Here is a 19,566-nt window from a genome sequence, read left to right as displayed (position 1 = left end):
TTTTCATAGCTTTCTGAATTTTCCTGGACTCTTCAATGAGCATGTATTACTCTGGTAAACTAGGGAGTGAAGGGAGAGTAAAAGTTTTTGCTAAAATAAGAAGAGGTGGGTGCTTGGGTGGTACAGTCTGTCTGACTTCAGCTCAAGTCATGATCCCAGGCTCCTGAGATTGATTCCACAGCAGACTGTCTGCTGAGTGGGGAGTCTGCTTCTCCCTCTGCCCTTTCACCCTGCTCGTGATCTCTCAAATAAATAAATAAAATCTTTTTAAAAATTAAAAATGAAAATAAAATAAAAAAGGGCACCTGAGTGATGCAGTCAATTAGGCGTCCGACTCTTGATTTCAGCTCAGGTCATGATCTCAGGGTCGTGAGATTGAGCTCCGCATCAGGCTCTGAGTTTAGCAGAGAGAGTCTGCTTAAGATTCTGACTCCCTCTGCCCTTCTCTCTCTAAAATAAATAAATATTTAAAAAATAAAGCAAAATAAAAAGGCCACAGCAAGGCCAGTGAATGTCACACCTCTCGCTGCTTTCTAGGGGGATTTTGCAGCTGCTGCAGCCAACCTGCAAACCTGCCTGTCGGTGTTGGGCCGCACACTGCCCACCTCCCGCCTGGACCTGGCCTGCAGCCTCTCCTGGAACGTGATCCGCTACAGCCTGCAGAAGCTGCGCCTGGTGCGCTGGCTTCTCAAGAAGGTCTTCCAGCACCGGCGGGCTGCCCCAGCCACCGCCGCAGGCTTTGAGGACGAGGCGAAGGCCAGCGCCCGGGACGCGGCCCTGGCCTATCACAGGCTGCACCAGCTGCACATCACAGGTGAGGGTTGGCCACTGCTTCCTGGCTGGCCTCAGGGTGCCCGATGCCATCTCTCCACCTTGGCTGGGTTTGCTAGTTCTCTGGCCCATCGGAGCCCTCTTCCCACTGCTGCCCTAGAACAGTGGGACGGACCTTCCACCCACAACCATGGCCACAAAGCTGGCTCATTACTGTAGCCCATCAGTTTAAGATGCACATTTTTTCACATTAATGTCTCTACGTTTAGGCTATGTTCTTTATATGGTGGCATGGTACGGTTGAGTTGGCACTGTTTTTTCCTTAGTGGTTCTTAAATTAATAGTAGACTTAAAATTGATGTCATCTTAGATTCAGTGAAATATTTATTTCGTTCAACTGCTGCTCTGCTAATAGGCAGGCAGGTCAGCAAATGAATTATGATTTAGTGTGGTAGAGGTAGGAGAAGGATCGGGCTTCAGTTGCAGGGCGGGGGTGTACTGCTGAGGAGGGTTTCAGGAAAGGCTTTCTGGAAAGTCTTGGCTTTGTATGACAGGATGGGTTGAGTTTGCCCGCTGTGTGGAAAGGGGTGTGCCTTCCAGGCAGAGGGATGTTCCCAGGGAGGAACCCCACCTGGGGTGGCTCTTGAGAAGAATATTTCAGTTGTCCTGGAGCCAGCTGCCAGGCAAGGGGAGGGTGATGGGAGCCAGGCAGTGAGGGGCATTCGGACAGTGATGACACCATCAGATTCTGATGAGAGTGGATTCACTCTGCTGGCAGGTAGGAGGTGGGTGGAGAGGATTAAGGATTGCATCAGGGAGTCCAGGTAGGAGCAAATACAGCTGGAGACGAGAGGTGACAGGAGGAGAGAGAGCAGAAGCTGATAGACAGGACTTGGGGAGCCATGGGATGAGAGGGGCAGGAAAGGAGTGGCAAGGTTGGTTCCCTGGTTTCTTGCTTGAGAGTTTGGGGAAATGGTGTTGCTGCCAATAAAGGTGAGGGAAACAGGCCAAAGAGCAGTTTTCCAAGGAGAAGGTGAGCAGTTTAGTGGAGAATGATGAGCGGCGGTGGACATGCTGGCTCCGCAGCCTAAGAACAGGGCTTGGTCTCTGGCCTACAGTGAGAAAACTGAGGTTGCTGATGAGAGGCTTTTGGTGAAGGGGACCTTCAGGGGACCCAGAAAACACCACATACTACGTGCAGGCCAAGGGCAGGTCAGGTAGAGGCTGCCCGAGAGGTTTGGTGTTGGGGAAGCAAAGTCAGAGGGTTTGAGAAGGGAGGTTGCCATGGGGATATCCAGTGAAGGTCAGAAAGCAGCAGTGGGATGTGGTCCTAGGAAGGTGATGGAAGTGCCCTGGTGATGAGGGAGCTGCAGGCCCCAGGGGTGACATGAATGGGAGATGGGACCTGTGGGGCCAGCCGTGGGGTTTTCACACCTGGGGTCATGGTGATTTCCAGCAGAGGGCCCTTGTCTGCAGACCGTGCTTCACTCTTCTCTGACCTCTCAGTGTGCCCTTGGGGGATGGAACCAGCTCCCTCCCTGTGTTCTCCCAACTGTCATGTTCTGGAGAGTTCCAGCTGGAGTAGTTCACATCACTCATTCCCTCCACGTTTGCTGAGCACTCTGTGGGCCTGGCTTTAATCAAGGCACTGAGAGGACAGGTGACTAAAACATGATCCCCTTGTTGCCGCCCAGCCTCCCTCTCCTGAAGAGAGAAAGCCAGCTGGTGTCTCCTGGGGGAGAGAGAGACCTGATGTCTGTGCAGAACAAAATGTAGGGGCTGATAGAAAGATGAGGGAGGCAGGGTGGCCCCAGGGGGGAAGAACGTGGGGCTGATGAGGTCAGGAGGCCTGGCTTGGCCACTGTCTGGACCTTTGACAAGGGGCCGCCCCCAAAGTGCAGCCTCCCTCAGTAAAGCTCGTGTTCCCTGGTGCCCTTCCAACCCCGTAGCAGGGACCAAAAGCTCGGCCTCAATGGGACCTCGTACCCGTGCAGGGGCACTTTGGCCCCTGCCTTCAGGGTCACACCACATGACTGCAGCCCTCACGTGGGAGCATGTAGGAAGCCTTTTCTAGCCGTCCACCTGCTCACCCAAGACGTGTCCACCATCAACACCGATTTGTGTTATTTCCCCTGTGGAAAGGGATGTGCTCATTACATACCGTGCGTTCTTTTACAGTGAAAAGAAATTCATGTCGGTTTCTCTTGTTTTGTTTTTTAATTTATATTACCTCTCTCCATGTTTGGAGACGCAAGATGTTTCAGCAGAAGTGGAAAGTGTGGAAGTGCCTACCTGAGTCCCATTCAACGACCTGCAGTCATAATTGCTCTCATTTCCACAGCCCATGTGCCACGTGGCAGGCACTTAACATACATTTTCACTTGTCCCGACAACCTGTGAGGTGGAAAGGAGCACACAGCTACTTTGGTCTCAGAGCCTCGCATCCCATCCAGGACCATCTGATGACAGAGTTCAAGCACTTTTTTCAGTCCTTGTGCTCTTGCTGTGATGGCACTACAAAAAACAGGAAAAAAAGCTTGGTTTGGAGGAATCCGGCCACATCAGTATCTGTTTCTGCCTGCTACAGGGAAGCTTCCTGCGGGATCCGCCTGTTCAGATGTACACATGGCTTTGTGCGCCGTGAACCTGGCGGAATGTGCAGAGGAGAAAATCCCACCGAGCACGTTGGTTGAGATCCATCTGACTGCCGCCATGGGGCTCAAGACCCGGTGTGGAGGCAAGCTTGGCTTCCTGGCGGTGAGTACCCTGCAGCTCCCTGGCGGTGAGTACCCTGCAGCTCCCTTCTGGGGACTTGCATGAAACCCCCTTCCCTGCCCAGGAGCTAAGATACAAAAATGGGTGTGGGCTCTGCCTTTGGGGGCCGACTACCTAGAGGGTTAGATAGCCAGTCAGTGGGTCGTTTCACAAATATTTAGGCACTGAACAAAAGAGACAAAAAAACAAACAAGCAAAAAACCAACAGAACCCCTCCTGGCCCTTAGAAGCGTAAGCAGACATTTCAGCGCCTGAAGAAAGAAGATTGATTTCAGTGATACAGTGACCTATATTCAGGGGGTTAAATATATGACTCTCCTGCTCTTCCAAGTGGTCATAAAAATTTTTGACATTTTCTGGTTGTGTCTCCTGGTGTTTTTACTCATACCAAAGGTAGCAGTTGCATTCCTTGTAGTAATCACAGCACTCTGAATCCTGAAATGAAAAATGGTGCCTGTCTTGGCGGAGCCCAGGTCAGCCCCAGGGCAGGAACGGGTGTTTTCAGGCGCCTCCATTGTGCCTGGCATAGGGCCAGCCTTGGGAATTCACTGTTGGCGAATCCACAGTCCTTGTTATCAGCTAGCTCGCAGCATCTGCTGACCTCAGGCTTTCTCTTACTCCAGCGGAAAGAGGCACATTCTGTTCGGTGCCCGCTTCGAGGAGGCTGCTGAATGCATCAGCCGTGTTCAGCACAGAAAGATGACATCTCCATTTGTTGCCTTATCTCCAGAATGGCACCGATGAGCTGATGAATAGGAATGTGGCCTGTGGTGACACTGATGTTTCCTGAAGTGTGTCACCCTCATCTAGGTGACAGGGCATGAGGAAGCCCAGTGTACTCTCTGTGTCTCAGTCCTGTTTCAGGGACCTTAGATAATGATGCTCATTCAGCAAATGTCACTGAGTCCCTGCTCCGTACCAGGCATTCCCTAGAGTGGAAATGCAGTGGAGAGCAGAACATTCACCCTGTCCTCAGGGAGCGCACAGTCTGGCAGGGAATCCAGACTAGGAATGGGGCTTCTTGTTCTGCCCAGAGAACACCCTGTTCTTGACCCAGGCTTAAGGAAGTGAGGGTGACATTTCTGCGCAAGGTTAGTCTAGGCTGAGAGCAGGAGGTGTGGGCTAAGCTGCTTCCCTATCCTGTTTGTTTGTCCTAGTGCTCTGGGTCAATGTCATCCCACTTGTAACTTTTCTGCCCCCAGAAAGCATTTCGAAGACATTAGTTGTATCAAAATACAATGCACATATAGAAAAATGTGAGCATTTTAATTTACAGTTTGTTGAATTTTCGCAAAGTGAACTCACCCATGTAACAGCAGTTGTCCAGATCAAGAAGTAGGACTTCTGGGGCGCCTGGCCAGTTCAGTGAGTGGAACACATGACTCTTGATCTCAGGTTGTGAGTTCGAGCCCCACATTAGGTATGGAGATTACTTAAAAATATGGGATCCCTGGGTGGCGCAGCGGTTTAGCACCTGCCTTTGGCCCAGGGCGCGATCCTGGAGACCCGGGATCGAATCCCACGTTGGGCTCCCGGTGCATGGAGTCTGCTTCTCCCTCTGCCTATGTCTCTGCCTCTCTCTCTCTCTCTCTCTCTCTCTCTCTCTCTGTGTGTGTGGCTATCATTAAAAAAAAAAAAAATCTTATAAAAACAACTGAGGCATAGTAAGAGGATAAAATAAACTTGCTTTTAAAAAAAATAAAAAATAAAAAAATAAAATCTTTGAAAGAAGAAGTAGAACTTCCCATCACCCCCAGAAGCTTTTGCGGGCTTTTGTTCACACTGCCCCCTACAAAGATAACTGTTATTCTGAATTCTGGCACCATAATTTAATCTGCCTCTTATTTGTTATTTCTGTAAATGTTTTACTGAAGTATAATATCCATGTAGAAAAGTGCACAAGTCCTAAATACACAGTTCAGTGACTTCACAAAATGAATATACTCATACAGCCAGCAGACAGATCAAGAACAGAACAGAACCAGGACCCCAGAAGCATCCCTTGGGCCCCCTGCAGTCAGCATACTCCCCCTACTGCCAAGGCCTCCCACCAGGGTAACCACCATCCGGATCACTTAGGTGTTTTGCCTGTGTTGGAACGTTATAGGAGAGTCACACAGCATGTAGTATATGTGTCCAGCTGCTTTCACGCAGTGTCGTGTGTAAGATTCATTGTTCTACGGTATTCCATTCTGTGCCTAGACTTAGAGATGGACTTTTTGAGTTGTTTCCTATTCTTGGTTACTATGAACAGCACTGCTGTGAACATCCTTGTTCGTTCTTTGGTGAGCGTGTGATTGCACTTCTAGGGATGGTATTGCTAGGTCAGTGGTTACACGTATGTTCAGCTTCAGTAGACAATGCCTAACAGTTTTGTTTTGTTTTTTTTAAGATTTTATTTATTAATGAGAGACGGGGGGTGGGGGGCAGAGACACAGGCAGAGGGAGAAGCAGGCTCCATGCAAGGAGCCTGATGTGGGACTCGATCCTGGGTCTCTAGGATCAGGCCCTGGGCTGAAGTTGGTGCTAAACCGCCAAGCCACCTGGGCTGCCCCCTAACAGTTTTCCAGAGCAGTTGTACCAGTTGCCACTCCTCCCGCAGTGTATGAAAGAAAGTTCCAGTTCTACATCCTCTCCAAACACATGATAGTATCATTTCTGGCCTTTCTGGTTTTCATTGGTAATTTCTAGGGCGTTAATGATGTTGAGCACCGTTTTATTGGCCATTTGGATAATTTCTTTTGTGAAAATCACGTTCAAGTGTATTACCTGTTTATTTGACATGTCTGTCTATTGATTCAAGGTTATTTATTTTGGCTTTGATCCTTTGTTGGATATGTGCTTTGTGTGTATCTCCCTCTTGTGCTTGCCTAGTTTCTCTCTTTTTTTTTTTTTTAAGATTGATTTATTTGAGAGAGAGCACGAGCAGGGAGAGGGAAGAGGGAGAGAGAGAATCTCAAGCAGACTCCTCACTGAGATAATGACTTGAGCCAAAACCAAGAGTCGAATGCTTAGCCAGCCGAGCCACCCAGGTGCCCCTATTTATATTAGAGAGAGAGAGCGGGGGGTTGGGGGAAATGGGGGAGGGGCAGAGAATCTCAAGCAGACTCCACCCTGAGCACAGAGCCTGACTTGGGGCTCGATCTCACGACCCTGAGATCATGAGCAGAGACGAAACCAAGAGTCAGACCTTCAAGGAACTGAGCCACCCAGGGGTCCCGCCTAATCTCTCTCTTAATGGTGTCCGTTGATGAGCACAAGTTGTTAATGTTCATGAAATGAGACGTTTAGTCTTTCCTATCACAGACACTTTCTGTCCTGTTCAGTGCATTTTTGTCCTGTCTCAGTTACAGACACTCTACTGGGTTTCTCGCCAGTCGCTGTGCTTTCTGTTTCCACACCCAAACCCATATCCACCTGGAATTGACTTTTGTGTGAGGTGAAGGTAGAGATGCAAGATCTACTTTATTTTCCTATATGGATATCTCCCTGCCCCAGGCTCTATTATTAAAATGCTTGTCATTGCCCCGTTGGACAAACTGGCACTTTTGTCATAAATCAAGTGCCCATGTGTAACGAGTCTGCTTCTCGATGCACCACCACCACACACCCTAATGGTTGAGTCTTCTAATGTGTCTGATATCTGGAAGTGTCAGCCCTCTAGCTTTAGTGACTAGCTTGTGCCCTTTACCTTCCCCTATAAATGTTGAGATCATCCTATCATACTGAAAGCCCCCCCCTGGGGTTTTGACTGTCCTTACTGCCAAGACGCAGCAACGCTTCAGAGGGACTCAGCCTGCTTGAGGAGGGTATATGTGTGGCAGCCAAGGATCAGGAAGATGGTGCCCTTGAAACTGTCCCTGCCCATGAGCCCCTCTCCCCAAAAACATCTGATATGTCTAACAAAGGGTAAGCAGTCACTGTGTATTTCCTCAGAGTTTCCTCCTTGCATGTACTAACATACACGCATTATCTATTTAATGTGATCCTACCAGGGGATCCCTGGGTGGCTGAACGGTTTGGTGCCTGCCTTTGGCCCAAGGCGCGATCCTGGGGTCCCGGGATCAAGTTCCACATCAGGCTCCTGGCATGGAGCCTGCTTCTCCCTCTGCCTGTGTCTCTGCCTCTCTCTCTCTCTATGTCTATCATAAATAAATAAATAAATCTTTAAAAAAAAAAAATGTGATCCTACCAGAAACCCTGTTCTGCCACTTGCTTTGTCAACCAAACAATGAGCCGTGGGCCTCTTTCTTTGCTACCTTCTTACTCCACAGAGAGGTACCTGGTACTCTAGCACGTTTGCCGGGGCATGTTCAGTTGCCTCTAATATATGCAGTTACGGTGCTGCCGACAGTGTCACCACACACTCTCCTCACCCACTTGTTGTATGAGTCTCCCCTGAGGTGAAATCTCTCAAAGTGGTGAGCTCGCTCAGAAGGCATAAATATCTGGAACACCGATGGTATTGCCAGATTTGCATTTCAGTAAGGTGGACAAAGAAGAGGAACTGATTTCTAGGAAAGTAACCACTCCTTTCATCTGTTGGCTTCTCTTGAGAGGTGCCAGACTAGCAGACCCAGACAGTACTTAAAGAGGAAGAAGCTTTGAATTCAGTCAAATGCAGCTGAATTCAGTCAGCTAGCAAATGAGTCGGGCTTTGAGGGCAAGCAGAAGGCTGGACTCTGTGAAAATGGTTTAAACCAGAGGTTCCCAGTCTTTCTCCATTCATGGCACTCTTTGTGTCCTCAGTAATTTTTACATGGTTGCCCTGGGCTAAAAGAAATACCTAACTGTTCTGTTTATTAATTAGTTATATACAGACATCTTAATGCACATTTAGGTCTTAACAATTTAGTAGCCAATAAAGAAATAGACACAAAATTGAAAGAAGAAATAATATTTTTATTTATTTAAAGATTTTTATTTATTTATTCATGAGAAACACAGAGAGAGGCAGAGACATAGACAGAGGGAGAAGCAGGCTCTCTGTGGAAAGTCTGATGTGGGACTCGATCCCAGGACCCTGGGATCACGACCTGAGCTGAAGGCAGACACTGAACCACTGAGCCACCCAGACATCCTGTATTTTTATTCTTGATAACTGTAAATAATTGACTGCTGGGGTACATACATGTGCCTGTTGGGTGTTGCAAACCTTCTCAAGCCTTGAAATCAGAGTAGCACCACCAACTTCTGGTAACACCACCAACGCTTGCTTTTTACTACAACAGCCTCTAAAAACTCAGCTTCGTGAAGCTATGACATCATCCAAAGGAAGGTTGTGCAGTCTCACGTCGAGACTTCAAACTACCACCACTTAGTAGTTTAAGTGGTGTCTGACTCATGTTGGGCACGGCTATATTTACCTCAGAAATGTGAAATATCCAGTGGTGCACCTGCAGGCTCCCTGTGGTGCTTGGGGGTACCTGGGCACACAGTTTGAGAACCATAGGGTAAGCCTGGTGTGGGAAGACAATGTAGAATTGGGACTTCAGGGTGGCTCTCAGGATCTAAGCAGTTCTGAGTCTCCTGACATGGCTGCTCAGTTTGGCAGTTAGCAGATGAGTTAGAGGAACGGGGGCTCATAGGCCATAGCTTGGGTGGATTCTGGTGTCTGTAGAATTTAGAGAAATTAGGGCAGCCCAGGTGGCTCAGCAGTTAAGTGCTGCCTTCAGCCCAAGGCGTGATCCTGGAGACCCGGGATTGAGTCCCACGTCAGGCTCCCTGCATGAAGCCCGCTTCTCACTCTGCCTGTATCTGTGCCTCTGTGTGTGTGTGTGTGTGTGTGTGTGTGTGTGTGTGTGTGTCTCATGAATAAATAAATAAAATCATAAAAAAAAAAGAATTTAGGGAAATTATCAGAGTGATAATGCCAAGAAAATTAAAAGAGCAACAGAAGTTATTCTTTCAGTTTGCCTTCTAGAAATTATACTGTAGATGATTATATCTCAGGATTTATATGTCTTATTAATTCAAACCACTAAACTCCAGCTCTCTCACACACGCACGCACGGGCACTGAGATAGATGTCTTAAAACTAAGGTTTTTCTTAAGAATTAAGCTTTAAAATGTACTCTAACTGAATGATTTCCTTAATCATTCCTTGGGTTCCTCTTGTAAAACCACCTATCAGGCTTTATTGCTGCTTCATTTGGTGACGTTTGGGCCCTTCTGAAGAACCAGTGGTTTTCAGCTTCCCCTGAAGCAGCACCCTGCTCCCTTGCTTATCAGGCAAGTGGTAGAAGGTTCTCTGACTTCAGAGGCCCCGGGATTGCCACCACCCCACCCCTAACCTCTCTCTGTTCAGTTCAGGCTCCTCCACTGCAGTTACTGGCTCAGATTCAGCAAGCACTCTGTTGACAGTCAGGAGGTGGTCATGGATTTCCTCCGCACTTGATCTCCAGTGTCCCATCTCAAATACAGCGGTCTGCAAAGAGTAGGGGAGGCCATTAGTGCTGCTGGCCCCGTGATGAGAGACTTCGGGGAAGATTCGTGATTGTACTAGAGTTTCTCCATAGAGCAGTTTGGCCAGGTCATTTTCTCTCAGATTCAGGCTCCACTCTCCAGATCTCCTGCCCCCACCCCAGGAGAGTCCATCATCTCTGTCTGTTCCCTGAGTGGCACTCTGGCTGGTGGTGCTATTTCTGACCCTGGCATTCAAGTCTTCTGAAGCTGTTATATTAGCTGATGGCTACTTAGAGCCCAGTAAAGGTCAGACCCATCACGCTGAACCAGACACGGAGGCGCTGCCCTCATTGTGGGCGCCAGGGAGGAAGTGCGAAGGCCGAAGGCCGAGAGCATGTCCCAGTGGCCCCTCTGGGCTTCCTGAGCCCTGGGGGTTGTACTTCTGCCTCCCTCCCATCCTTCTCTGCTCAGCTCCTCATTCAGATGAGCCTGCATTGAGCAGTTTCATGGGTTGGAAATCATGGGTTTTAGAGTAACAATATCCTCACTCAGTAATTGACAGGATTTCTGAAAACATGGAGAGACAGCGTGTCTGCAGTTCTTCCTGGGAGCCTGTTACCTGCAGGTAGAGGAGGGTCCTGGAAGATGAGGGCACTGGCTTCGAGCTTCCCAGAGAAGGGGCTCTCAAAGTCTTTCCTAGCCTTCCCTCTCAGGCTAGTGTTCACATCCGGGAATCGTCTAGGGATGATGTGGTGGTCCCTTTAGGGTTAAATAAAGCCCTTCAGGGGCAGTTCTTGGTGGGGAGACATCATCATATGCACACATGCCTGCATGGGTCCTTAGAGGAGCCTCGGGGCTGCTACCCTTCACTTTGGTGCCTTCCAGTGTGACTGTTGCTGTGTGCCTTTTCTATACTCTTCATACTCAGAAGTAAAAGAGATGAAAAATCAGTCAAAGCAGAACACAGTTTTGCCTAAAAATATCCTAAGAGATAAGTAATAGAAAGGACAGAGAAGGAAAAGCCCCAGGATCCAAGGGGCCACCTGGCTGGGACACAGGCCTTCACAGGGCTGTAGGTGGAAATGCAGCTGGGGGGCCCCTGTGACCTCTCCCACATGATCCACCCCCTCCCAATCCCTGCAGGTTGAATGCCAGCAGGGCCAGAGGGAGATTCCAGGAGGGGTGAGGCAGACGGAGCAGGGCAGGGTGCCACGGGTCCCCACAGGTACCCTGAAACCCTGTCCATCCCTCCTGCTGCAGGCTGTGCCTGGTCACCATGCCCGGCAGGCTCTACTAGAGCCACTTGCTCTAGTTTCACTGGTGGCGTTTACTCCCGGGGATGGAGGCGGCGGGGGGGGGGGGGGGGGGGGGGGTTCCGGCCCTCCCGCTGATCTTTCCCAGCCTGTTTCCACCGTCATCGTGCTTTCTGATGACCCCAGGGTGGCTGCAGCCAGCATTCTGCCGCCCTGAAATCACCCCTGGTCCTTGTCTGTCCACAGAGCTACTTCCTCAGTAGAGCCCAGAGCCTGTGTGGCCCAGAGCGCAGCGCCGTCCCTGACTCACTGCGCTGGCTGTGCCACCCCCTGGGCCAGAAGTTTTTCATGGAGCGGAGCTGGTCGGTGAAGTCGGCTGCCAAGGAGAGTCTGTACTGTGCTCAGAGGAACCCAGGTGAGAATTCTGCAGCCACTGGGGATTGGCAGCAGTCACGAGAGCCACCAGTACTTCAGGGGGACTGTGCTCCAAACACATGGGGACACAGGTGGTCTCAGTCTTGTTTTCCCCAAAGCTCGGGGACGCCACAAGCCTGGTTAGCTAGGCTCGGTATGCAGCTCGCCTGTCTCTGACATTCAAAGCCTGTGGTCCATACCTCTCCACCCTGTTCTTGCCCTCGTTCTGGCTGCTTTGGAGACACACAGGATGTGTGGAGTTACTGTTCTCTGGCTCCCACCTTCTGGGCCCCCTGGAAAGCAGATGTGTATAAGGAGCAGTTAGAGAGCAGTAGGTGACAGGCGGTCATCAAGTGCTCAGAGTGGTGGTGGCGACAGGGCTCCAGGGAGCAGAGGAGACACTGGCTTGCAGTCCCTGGCATTTGACAGTGATTGGAGGCGACTTGTCCCACTCTCAGACTTGAGCGGTCAGTGGCTTTCTGCTCCCCGCGTGCGTTCCCCTCTAAAGTGGGAGCCTGGGGAGAGTGAGGCATGTTCTGCAGGTATGGTCTGTGTGTGAGCTTCTGCTACCCTTTTTTTTAATGATAACTTTTTGCTCAATATAAGAATGGTGCATGACATAAAAAGAAAGGATAAAAGTGAAACCAATCCTTAGTCTCAACTCCATCCCCACAGTCTGCTTTGTCTACACTGCAGACTTCACAGGCCTTCTCGCCTCGCACAGGCTCTTTCTAGGCCTCATTGCCCAGAATGTGCCCTGCCTCCCCATCCTTGTCAGATGGAGGCCCCCACATCTACACGTGTGAGGGGAAGTAAGGGGCCACTGCCACCCTGCTTCAGGCCTGCCATTGGGGACTTGGTAATGACAGCCGTTGCAAGCACGGCAGACCATCGCTGGCCACAGAGGTCTGGAAAGCAGGTCTTCTGTGTCATGTCAAGGCAGTGGCCACCTCCTTGTTCTCCTTGGCTGACTGTCCCTCCCATTTTCTGTTTACTGATGAGGCTTGCAGCCCCAACCTTGAAGTACTAAGTACTGTGCAAGGAGACAGCACCACACACCTCCCCACCACCTTCCGGCCACCTAACAGGGTGGTTCCAGGCTTTGGTTGAGAAGGGGCTTTGATCCTCATTCAGAGAGGAGAGCTGTTCCTCAGGTCCCTCTCCCCACCCTTCATTTTCTCTGCAAAGACAAAATGGGCTCACGATAAGACCAGCTGACCCTTTTGGCTTTTCCCCTCTTCTTCAGCTGACCCCATCGCACAGGTCCACCAGGCCTTCTGCAAGAACCTGCTGGAGCGAGCAGTTGAATCACTGGTGAAGCCTCAGGCCAAGAAGAAGGCTGGAGACCAGGAAGAAGAGAGCTGGTAACGTTCCCCGGATGCGCCCCTGCCTCGGTCATCTGCGAGGTTCACACACCTGGCAGGAAACAAGCCTTTGTGCAGGGTCTGCAGGGAAATGGAATGATTCCTTGGTCTTTTTTTCTCAAACCTGGGAGCCCTGTGAGAGTCCCGAGTGAGCTCTGACCTGACCTCTTTGCCCTCTCACACCAAGTGTGCTGCTTTTCCCCTCGTCCTTTCCCCATACCTCCACAGAGGCAGTTCTTGGAGCGGATCAGAGATGTGGCTAGGTTGCGCTGCTTTTTGGGGTGGGGAGGGGTGGCCTGGAGGGGGCATAGGAGTAGAACGTGGAAGGCTGAGCAAAAGGCAGTCTTCTGGGGAACGCAGTGTGCCAAGCAGTTTCTTTCTCTTACACAGCAATTGAGTTACCTCCTCAGAGTAACAAGATAAGACCTGTAGGGCAGACAGGTGCCGGGGTCACTGCCCTACAAAGCCCAGGTCCTGCCCAGAGTGCATGTGAGCAGGGCAGGGAGGGCAGTTCTGTCCTGTGACATCAGCAGCTTTGTGGGAGGAGATGATGCTTGAATTAGGCCTTGAGGGGAGGAGTCAGAAAGAGAAAGGCTGGAGCATCAGGAGTGGCCCAGGGACAGGCAAAGAAGGCCTGTGGAGACTGACTGGCATGGGGGCAGGGCTCAGGGTGTGCTTGGTGAGGGGGGGTAAGGGGCCACAATGGCCACTGGCTTTCAGAACTGGGGCACAGGTGCTAACCACAAGGGTGGGCCTTCTGTACATCCCAATATACAGTAAAGCCGTTTCTTTTCTCTCTAGCGAATTCTCTAATGCTCTGGAGTACCTGAAATTACTGAATTCTTTTGTGGACTCTGTGGGGATTGTGACCCCGCCCTTCTCCAGCAGCTCCGTGCTCAAGTCGGCCCTTGGTAAGCACCCTACAGGGTGGCTCTGCGGGCCTCATGTTGCATAATTCACTCCTCACAGCCCCTTTGTCCCAGGGGCTCCAGGGCAGTGATGAGTGTGCACCAGACACTCTTCCCTGGACCTGAAGCATGGGTCTGTGGCCCACACGTAGCCCCCACCCATAGTTACCCTGCTGAGTGGGATTCTGGAGATAGGAAATAATGATTCTCCTCAAAGTATGACGGTGAACAGTGAATATATTTCCTGGGCCCTAGCCGAGTGGGGCAGACATCTTCCCAAACACCCAGACTGGGCAGCAAGTGGTGCAAGTAGTGGCGGCTCACTCTCTGATGCACAGTGGTCCCAGGGCTGCTTTTGGGTTTGACGCTGTCTGCTGAAGAGACTTTTTGATCCGGGTATCTGTACTGCTCTGCAGCTACCCATTGGTTGAGCTGGTGCAAGCCACTGACTGAATAGGCACCAGGACATTCTTTGTTTCCATCTCTCGACTGCCATCAGGATGATGGCCTAGCAGCTGTTTCAAGGCTGCTGGGAGAAGGAGGCTGTCAAGCTCTCTCCTGGCCATTCTCCCCAGGGAGGAAAGGATTCCAGAAAAAAGGAGCTGCCCCATCATGATCCCTGACCAGGTGGCCTAGCTTTATTTATTTATTTTTTTTGTTTTGTTTTGTTTGTTTTTGTTTTTGTTTTTGTTTTTTGGCCTAGCTTTAAAGAAGCAAGGCTCTTCCACCTTTTATCTTACTTAACACTTCCGCCCCCCACCCACCACCCACCCCTGGCTTTGTGAGACCACTAACACCATCATCCTGCAGCTGAGAAAACTGAGCCTCTGATAGGGAAACACTAAAGATTCTAACAAGAGCTTCTTACTGCAAACACTTGAGAAGCCCCGTTTTTCATGACTCTTAGAGATTCAGGTTGTTTCCAGCATTTTACTGAAAAAGTACACTATAGGGGCACCTGGGTGGCTCAGTTGGTTGAGCATCTGACTCTTGATTTTGGCTCAGGTCATGATCTCAGGGTGGTGAGATTGCTGGGAGGGGCATCTGCTTGAGATTCTCTCTCTCTCCCTCTGCCCCTCCTCCCTGTTCGTGCGCATATGTGCTTTCTCTCTCTCTCTCTCTCAAATCTTTTTTAAAAATTATACTACAGGGATGCCTGGGTGGCTCGGTACTTGGGCGTCATCTGCCTTTGGCTCAGGGCATGGTCGCATGGTCCCGTGGTCGAGTCGCACATTGGGCTCCCTGCGTGGAGCCTGCTTCTCCCTCTGCGTCTGTCTCTGCCTCTTTCTATGTCTCTCATGAATAAACAAAATCTTTTAAAAAAAATTATACTATAGTAAACATCTTTGTTCTACTTTTTTTCTCTATTTAGGCCAATTTTTTGTGATAGCTTGCCCAAGATGGGATTACTAGATTAATAGGAGTGAGCATCTTTAAGGCTCTCCATACAGATTGCCAAACACTTTCCAAAAGATGGTCCTGGCTCGTGACCACCAGAATTGCATGAGAGGGCAACCCAAAGGTCCCCAGCCCATTACCAGATGGTAGTGATGGCTTGTGCACACGGGGACTAGGTGCAGGCAGCCAGGCTGAGTGCCGGAGGTCTATGGTGCTAGAGTAATGTTTGGTACTATTCCCTCCTAGGTCCAGATGTCATCTGTCGGTGGTGGACATCCGCCATCACTGTGGCCATCAGCTGGCTCCAGGGAGACGACGCAGCTGTACGCACTCATTTTACCGAAGTAGAGCGTGTCCCCAAAGCCCTGGAAGTAACAGAGTACGTAAGCCTCCTTGATGACTTACTTGCTTCTTTCCAGGGGATTCCCTAAAGCCAGGGGTGCCAGGCCCACTGTTCTGTGTTAGCAGGAACAGGCAAGTCTGAGTGGTCGTTGGAGTGAAAGGTCAGGCAGCCCAGGGACTACATGATAGATGGAAGGAGAGAGCCAGCGGGAGGAAGAGGGCGGCATGGAGATACCAAGCTTGGCAAGCACCCCATCCGTGCCTGTGCTGTCCTTGCAGCTACCTGCTGATTCCAGGGCCACCTCCCCCATTGTCCATGGAGCCACAAGCTAGAGGGAGGGCAGTGTGGCTCCTGGCATCTCTGGAAGCTCATGGAAGGTGGCTCCCAGCCAGCACGGGCTGTGAGGGGCCCCGAAGATCCCTCTCTTGTGGGCCAACACTGGACCCATTTTCCTTCTAGCCACCTCAGCCATATCACTCAAAGGGCCTTGGGCCCATAGCACAAGGCATAACTGGAGAGCTTTTGACATTCCTCCTGGGAGACTCACGCCTGCCTCTTGGATGCCTTTGGCACTGCCTGCTGACACTGGCTGTTTCTGACTGAGTGTCCCTAACATCTTCTGCAACCCCAGAGAAGTAGTAAAATGCTCCAGCAGGTCCTGTCCTCAGAGCCAAGGCTGGAACATTTCCTGTCAAGCAGACTATTAACCAGGAGAGCAGGAAAGAGCTGAGAAAAGAATGTCTAGGCAGATTCTCTAAGGTAGGGCAGCCCTGGTGGCACAGCAGTTTAGCGCCACCTGCAGCCCGGAGTGTGATCCTGGAGACCTGTTATCGAGTCCTACGTCGGGCTCCCTGCATGGAGCCTGCTTCTCTCTCTGCCTGTGTCTGCCTCTTTCTCTCTCTGTGTGTCTCTGAATAAATAAATAAAATCTTGAAAAAAAAAAAATATTCTCTAAGGTAGGTCTGACACCCCCATTTCACTTAAGTAACCTGTTGTCGGCACCCCAATCCGTCAGCACCTACCTTGCACCCTACCCTGTGTGTGTTGTCTCCCAGCCAGTGTGCCTGAGGACATGGCAAGAAATTGTCCAAATTCCCCTCATGTGAGCAGCAGAGCCCTAGCATCAAGCTAAGACCCTCAGCAGACATGCCTCACCCAGAATTCAGTCACCCTGGGGTCCTTAGGGATAATGATGCTGTGGGACCCCACCCCCACCCTCCCCAGCCTCTCCCCAGTCTGCTCTATGAAAAGACACTAGTTTCTCTAGAGAGTTGAACACCCAGCTTCTGAGGGGATGGCCCCTCAGCAGGTGCAAATCATGGAGTCAATACTTTATGCCCCCATAGGTGGCAGCAAGTGGGACTGTGGCCACTTTATAGATTGTTTGACGGTTAGATGGCTCCTTAGTGACAGTCCTGGTGGTTGAGCCCAAGTCTCTGATCCTTTCCTCTTGGCCACATGCCCTGTTTCCGGGCCTCCTGGACCTCTTCCATGATTCCATCATTTATTTGGTGGATGCTTAACTGAGGGCCCTCTCAGTGCCAGCTGGGTTCTAGGCTCTGAGAGGCAGCAGGGAACACGAGCAAATTACAGCCAGGAGCAGGTAGATAGTGGCCAGACCTGCACAAGCTCTTCTCCTGTGGGCACCTGGTGCGATTGCCTTTGCCAGGCCAGCCGTGACTTCCGTGAGGCAGCCAGTGCCTCTCTTCCCTGGGAGGTGTCTGGGCCAGAGGGAGGGAGGCCCATCAACCACAAGTTGGTGTCAGGGGAACCGGAGGTGGATACGAAGGGCCTGACTCAGTGGGCAGCCAGAGGAGGCTAATAGGGGGCAGGACAGGAGAAGGCAGCCCAGGGGCACAGCAGGAGGACTAAGTCTCAGGGGACAGGCTGGTGAGAATGGGCACGCCCCTGCGTCCACGCCAACAGAGGCACAGGAATGTGAAAGGAAAGGAGGTGAGCTCCGCATGCCCGCATCCTGTAGCAGGCAGAGGCAGGGGTAGGGTGGGGGTGGGGAACGGGGCCACGGCTGGGCTGAGAAGGGCCTGCCCTCCCTCTGCTCTCCTTGTTTCCTCCCCTCCAGCCACGCTGGCCCCCGGATATTCTCCGGTGTGTCAGAGACTCGGGGCTTTTGCACCTATTGCTCCTCTGCCCGGAATCCTCCATAGAAAGCCACACAGCTCACTCCTCTGTTTGTTAAGGTCTCTGCTAAAATCACTTTTCCAGAGAGGACATCCTTGACCACCATCCTTTATAAGATGCCTCCTCCTTCCTCTGCCTGACTTTCCTTCCTGGCGCTTACACCACCTGGCGTCACATCTTCAGTGTCCAGTGCATTTATTACCTGACTCCTGTGCTAGAGAGTGCGTGCCCGCAGGCAGGGACTTGGGTTGTTCACCGCTACATCGCCAGGCCTGGGCTCTGCCAGCATTCCTTGGATGAAGGGGGTGCCCGCCCTCATCCAGGGCTGGTATTTCGGATCTGGGGTCATCATGGCAGCATTGGAGTGGACAGGCCCACGTGTCACCAGCTCAGGCTCCTCCTCGTGGTACCCCGGTGATGCTCACTGACCTCTTGCCTCTTGCCTCCCTCTCACTGCCCAGGAGCCCCCTGGTGAAGGCCGTCTTCCACACCTGCAGAGCCATGCACACCTCACTCTTGGGGAAGGCGGATGGGCAGCAGAGTTCCTTCTGCCACTGTGAGAGGGCCAGCGGCCACCTGTGGAGCAGCCTCAACGTTAGCGGGGCCACCTGCGACCTCACCCTCAACCACGTGAGTGGGGCTTGTCTGGTGCCTCGGGGAGGTGCTTAGCTGTGGTGGGTAAGAGCACTCGGACCCAGTGTGTGGGGCTACGTAGGAGACAAACCAGGCCAGCTGTCCCTTTCCCCCAAACATAGCCTCTTGACTCAGTCGGGGTCCCTTTGAGTCCTTCAGGCAAGCATGTTTTCACCTGCACTTTTGCTGAGTTTTCCGGGTCCCAGATCTTGCTGGCCAGGGCTCTGTGTTTACTCCAGGCCACTTGCACAACTCCCCCAGGCTGCTGAGGGCCAGCCTGCGAATGGGCGCCTACCTGCCACACACGCAGCCTGAGCTGACTGACCACCCCGGACACTCCGTGGCCAGACGGGCACCTCCTAGCGGGCAGCTGTGGTGCATTGTAGTTGCATTGCATGTTCTGGCGGTACCCGTGCAATGTTTCCACAGTGCATCATGGAGGCCTGCCTGGCCCTCGAGAGACTTCTCCCTATGCCTTGTTAGAGGGCACCGCTGTCATGTTAGACCCCGAGGCATGGCCATCCCGGGAGAGGGGAGGGAAGGAATGCACACAACTAAAAGCAAAGCATCACCTGCTCCCTCAGGAGGGAATGGTTTTACTCCACAGAGGGAAGGGCGAGCTATGGTCAGACTCTGAGACTCACCGAGGTTTGGTCCCGAGTGGCCAGCCTGGCATTTATGGCTAGAGGTGGTCAGTGGTCTCAGATACTGGGGTGAACCCAGGAAGCAGGCCCACCCTGCAGGACAGGCAACGTGCAGAGAGGGCCCAAGAGCACAGGCCCGTGGAAGAGCCACATCTCACTTTGCACCTGTCCTCTGCTGGTCTCCTGTAGAGTTTGTCTTCGTGAGGGAACCGGGTAGTCTCAGCTGAGTTTGGGGAACATGAGAGAGGCCGTAGCACCCTCGGGTGGCTCAGTCGGGGTCCCTTCAAGTCCTTCAGAGTTGATGGGAGTTTATTCTTTATGGGAGAATGGGCTGGGAAGAAAGAGACCCCCTGGATCGTGGCATCTCTCAAAAGACAGAATCCAACCCAGGCTGCCACCCCTGCCCAGAGGTGCTCCCCCAACACTCACCTCTTAGAAATGTCAGGTTTTGTTTGAAGAGGAAAGCCTTACCTGTGTCCCCTTGAGGCTGTCATCAGCCAGAAAACAGTGTGGCAAAGG

The 19,566-nt window shown here is 51.6% G+C and overlaps 1 protein-coding gene across 1 annotated transcript in view; it reads left to right on the top strand.

The window, feature by feature from the left end:
* SREBF2 (sterol regulatory element binding transcription factor 2) overlaps positions 1 to 19,566 on the top strand; it is a 62,883-nt gene that overhangs the window by 38,558 nt on the left and 4,759 nt on the right. The window contains exons 10-16 of the mRNA XM_041755377.1: positions 538 to 814; positions 3,359 to 3,528; positions 11,451 to 11,619; positions 12,865 to 12,982; positions 13,784 to 13,893; positions 15,535 to 15,667; positions 18,232 to 18,400. Of these exons, the coding sequence (XP_041611311.1) occupies positions 538 to 814; positions 3,359 to 3,528; positions 11,451 to 11,619; positions 12,865 to 12,982; positions 13,784 to 13,893; positions 15,535 to 15,667; positions 18,232 to 18,400 (1,146 nt within the window). The remainder of the gene's footprint in view (positions 1 to 537; positions 815 to 3,358; positions 3,529 to 11,450; positions 11,620 to 12,864; positions 12,983 to 13,783; positions 13,894 to 15,534; positions 15,668 to 18,231; positions 18,401 to 19,566) is intronic.

This window comes from Vulpes lagopus, chromosome 5 (assembly GCF_018345385.1).
Source record: "Vulpes lagopus strain Blue_001 chromosome 5, ASM1834538v1, whole genome shotgun sequence".
NCBI classification, from domain to species: domain Eukaryota; kingdom Metazoa; phylum Chordata; class Mammalia; order Carnivora; family Canidae; genus Vulpes; species Vulpes lagopus.
Note: the sequence above shows the minus strand (reverse complement) of the source record. Positions and strands in the feature narration are given on the sequence as shown.